The sequence below is a fragment of the Alosa alosa genome, chromosome 17 (genome assembly GCF_017589495.1).
Source record: "Alosa alosa isolate M-15738 ecotype Scorff River chromosome 17, AALO_Geno_1.1, whole genome shotgun sequence".
NCBI lineage: Eukaryota > Metazoa > Chordata > Actinopteri > Clupeiformes > Clupeidae > Alosa > Alosa alosa.
In genome coordinates, this window is record NC_063205.1 from 25,130,694 (window position 1) to 25,135,365 (window position 4,672).

Genomic DNA, 4,672 nt, shown 5'->3' on the forward strand with positions numbered 1-4,672 from the left:
TCTAAACCTTTCCAGATTTTAAGCTTAATTTCAATGCACTTTCATATAGAAATTGTAAACAATATTTTTCTGCTGATGCTTTGATACTGTAGCTCAACAGCCAATCAAATACACCCCTCCCCTCCACGCTTTTGAGGCAACATCTGTGATTGGCTAGAAAAGTGGTTGTGTTGTTTTTTATTACTACTATATATTGTTTCCATTATTACAGGTACTGTATACTGTTTCTACTATTATATGCTGTTTATATTACTCTTACATACCGTACATATACTGTACTTATTTAAGCAATAAGCCCCGAGAGACCGTAGGTTACACTGATTTTGCAACAGCTAAGGGGTGTTGTTAGGCACGACGCGCTAGCGTAATGTAACGATTTATTCATAGATAATCATTCTTCCGCCAATAAATATATTTAATCTATCTGAATGGTTGCCAAGCAGCGTCTAGAAGCAGCTACTTTAACTTTTGTATCAAGTTATGGTAGCGCAGTAATATAGAACGAAATGCAGTCAAGGTGTATGTTTATGCTGCATTTTACAATGACATTTAACGTGATTCAGCCAATCACAATCAAGGACCGGGACAATCAGTTTTAGAAATTATTGTTTAAAACTGTTTTAACTTGCATGTAAAGTAACAATCAGTAGCTAGATAAACATTCTATACATAGAAGGTATGATTATTATTATTATTATTATGCTTTTCATTGTTATTATTATTATTATTATTATTAGATGTGCATATGCAAAGGGGTTGCTTTTTCTCCTTGAAGAGATCCCTGTGCTTTTGGGCAGCATGCAGGACTGGGGCATCTGTAAACCAGACCCTTTGCTTTGTGATGATTTAAGAAGGCTGTTAAAAGTTTACTACTGGACAGAGCATGCTAAAGTATGCTATTAAAGGTTTCCTGCTGGTCTTGCAAGCACAGCCTAAGGTTTACAACAGTAACGGACCAGTAGGAATTACAATGTACTGCAAGCTGAATCCAAACCATCTCTATGTCTCTGCCTCTCTCTTTCTCTTCCATATTGATATTGAGACATTAAAGATGTATGAACTCCCCTTTTCAACAATTGTCAATGTACTGGGTGCCCATTCAGCACTAAAGGGGTACGGAATTGATCTAAAACTGACAAAAAGGGTCATGCTCCTACAAGTGACAACAACGCTACAAAGTGCAATACCAGTAGCCTGGAGGACCAGACCCAATCCGAAAGATTAAGGGTCTGGCTACCAGTAATTAAAATGGCCCAACTCGAGGGGCGGCACCAAGCATGCATTTGAAAATATCACTGCACGCTATTGGATAACACTACGACCAATGTTTACAGACTGATTTTAGACAACGACACAATTGGATAACACTATGATCAATGTTTCCGAACATCGCCGTTGCAACACTGTCGACTTGTTTAGCTCGCCTCTGGCCTGCCTATTTCAGATACACCGATGTGATTGGTGCAGCTTGGTTTCATGGGCATAGGTAATGCATCATTACTCGTCGCCAGAGTCACTCGTTGAGCAAATTAAAATTGAGCTCTCGCGAGAAGTCTGGATTTCCAGGTACAATACCAGGTGATCTGGACGTGCATCGGAAATATCAGAGACCCCATCCTCCATGTAGTAAGTCGGTGTAGTGCAGAAATTAGTTTGAAGCTATTGCTTTAAGGTAAACTACATTGTGTTGCTTTAAGTTCCAACATTTCATTGAAATGCATGCAAAATATTGTGATATGTTTTCACAATGCCCTGAGGGAGAGGACAAAATATTTATTTAAAGTGTCATGTGACAGCAGACGTCTTTAAATGGGTGATTATGGGGGGATTGTTTGCTTTGAAACCAGTGTTGACTCTGTCAGTAACCTGGCCTCTCTCATTGACCAGCTACTGACCAAATGCACTTCCAATACAAATATGTTTACGTGTGTCTGTGTGCATGCGTGCGTGCGTGTGTGTAAGTGTGTGTGTGAGATAGCAAGAATAATAACAGGGTGATGGGGAGAGAGAGAGAAATTGAGAAAAGAGAGAGAATGAGAGAGAGAAAGAACAAGAGAGAACAGGAAGAAAAATACTTACAATATTACTGGGGAAAGACAGAGACATTTTTTAGAGGTGAGATGATGAAAAAGGCAGTAGCAGAGAGAGAAAGAGGGAGAGAGAGAGAGAGAGAGAGAGAGAAAGAGAGAGAGGGACAGAAAGAGGGAAAGAGAGAGAGAGGGAGAATGAAAGTGCATATGGAAAAGGCTGTGCCGTGCTGTGAGACTAACCTCAAAGAGCCTGAGGGCTTTGGCCAGGGCGCCCACCTCCTGCTTCAGGGAGAAGATGCAGGAGAGCACGCCGGACTTCTGGGTCTGCTCCTCCAGATAGGCCTGTCTCATTTGCTACTCACACAAAACAGTACAAAACAAACAACAGGCTCAGGGACTTGTGGTCGAACTACTCTTTACTCAATGCACCTGTTAAAGTAACATTAATTAATAACTGAAGACATGCTGCTGTCCTGTTGAAGTCTGCAGGGGTCTCTAAATGGTGCGCGGGAAATAAGGTCCAAATATTTTTTTTGTTTATTACAGAATCCAGCAGGCTACTGTGAGACACGTTGCGAGAGACTAGCTGATTGGACTATAATACTGGGCAAGGAGGACACACCCTGGACACACTGCAGCAACCCTGCTACATCATGGGGCAGCCGTGACTTACTGGTTAGCGCTTCGGACTTGTAACCGGAGGGTTGCCGGTTCGAACCCCGACCAGTAGGAACGGCTGAAGTGCCCTTGAGCAAAGCACCTAACCCCCCGATCGCAGCTGTTGTTGCAGGCAGCTCACTGCGTCGGGATTAGTGTGTGCTTCTGTTCACTGTGTGCTGAGTGTGTTTCACGGATTGGGATAAGAGACCAAATTTCCCTCACGGGAATATATTTATTAAATAATAATTAATAATAATTATCCTCAGCTCACACTACCAGCTCACGATGTGAGCTTTGTGTGCTTTCAACAACTGTACCCCATAGGTGGGCTAATATTTCATTCTCTGATAAGGCCCAACATTTCAAGTAGTGTCCTGTCTGTCCATACTTGGCATGATTCATGTCTCGACCTCTGGCGTGCACCTGGCTCTGATGCGGCCCTGTGCTGGCCCAACACTGGCAGTCCAGCCTGGTTTACAGATGGGCTAGTTGTGTTACTGATGGACAGACCTGCACACTTAAGACACTCTTTCCTCAAGTGAACCTTTCAGAGTGCTGACCCCCTTTGGGAACCACAGCTATATACTGGCTATTCACCACTCAATCTCTCTCTCTCTCTCTCTCTCACCATCTCTTCCTCTATCTCTCACCATCTCTTCCTCTCTCTCTTTCTCTCTCTCTCTCTCTCTCTCTCACCATCTCTTCCTCTATCTCTCACCATCTCTTCCTCTCTCTCTTTCTTTCTGTCTCTCTGTCTCTCTCCATCTCTTCCTCTCTCTCTTTCTCTCTCTCTCTCTCACCATCTCTTCCTCTCTCTTTCTTTCTCTCTCTCTTGTGCTTCCTTGATCTACCTCTCCCTCTCTCTCGCTCCTGCGTTTTTCCTCTCTTTGACCCCTGAAATCTCCAGCATATGTTGTTTTGTCTGCCCAGTCTGATTTACCGGCCTGACCCACATTACATACCTCACCTGAACTTACACGCTTACGTTGTATGCATCTCACATGAAAGTGGGCTATTTGTTTGCACACATGCATATGTAAGAAAACTGCCATTAAATATCAGTACACAGATTAAAAATATCCCTGAATACCTGCACTGTGTACCTTTCTGCTACAAGTGGATGTGTGCAAGGGTTTTGCAATGTGTGTGTGTGAGTGTGTGTGTGTGTGTGTGTGTGTGTGTGTGTGTGGGGCACATGTACGTTCCAGCGAACTTAGTGTTGTGACATCTCTGCCCTTTCCCCGCTACCTTTTGGCCACTGACCTGCATAACCTGTCCACTCAGACCCGGTCAGGAGAATAAGCAGTCACACACACACACACACACACACACACACACACACACACACACACACACACACACACACACACACACAACCCTTAAGCCATAGCCATTATAAACTACATTTTACAGATCCAAGTAAATGACATGTGGCCTTTGTGCCCCCCACCAAATATGCCCAACTGAAGGCCAAGTGGCCTTGCCCCTAAAATGGTGAAATTCCAAGCCTGCATACAAGGTAAAGCCTGTTAAACATGTTTACTAGACCTCAACTGTGTGATATCCTTGGTTTTGACATAATGTAGTTCTTAATCTAAAAAGACATTTTTGAATGATATTTTTTTTTTGAAAATGTGAGCCCTAAATACCTAAAATGTCATTAGACAGGTGTTTACAATTGTTACAGCTTGGTAATTAATGATAGACATAACGAAAGATAATGATAACAATAATGATCATCTAATGCTAGTAATACATCATTGAAATAGCCTAATCACGATATTAACAATTATTTAAAACAATAACATCTGTCGACTATTACCTTTATTCCATTGTCACCGTTTTCTTTCTTGAGAGCTGCGTCCATCCTCGGCTTTTCGCGGCGCAGGTGCAGGAGAAAGTGGTTGGTACGTATGTCTGAGTTTGTTTGCAAAGCTTCTCCGTCAACTCCACCAATTTAAGAGAGGCCATGTGACACCACA

The 4,672-nt window shown here is 42.6% G+C and overlaps 1 protein-coding gene across 1 annotated transcript in view; it reads right to left on the bottom strand.

Moving 5' to 3' along the window:
* pah (phenylalanine hydroxylase) overlaps window positions 1-4,672 on the bottom strand; it is a 24,455-nt gene extending 19,783 nt beyond the window's left edge. Inside the window, exons 1-2 of the mRNA XM_048268605.1 lie at window positions 4,513-4,672; window positions 2,271-2,384 (exon numbers count right to left, since the gene is read on the bottom strand). Of these exons, the coding sequence (XP_048124562.1) occupies window positions 2,271-2,384; window positions 4,513-4,557 (159 nt within the window). The 5' untranslated portion in view covers window positions 4,558-4,672. The remainder of the gene's footprint in view (window positions 1-2,270; window positions 2,385-4,512) is intronic.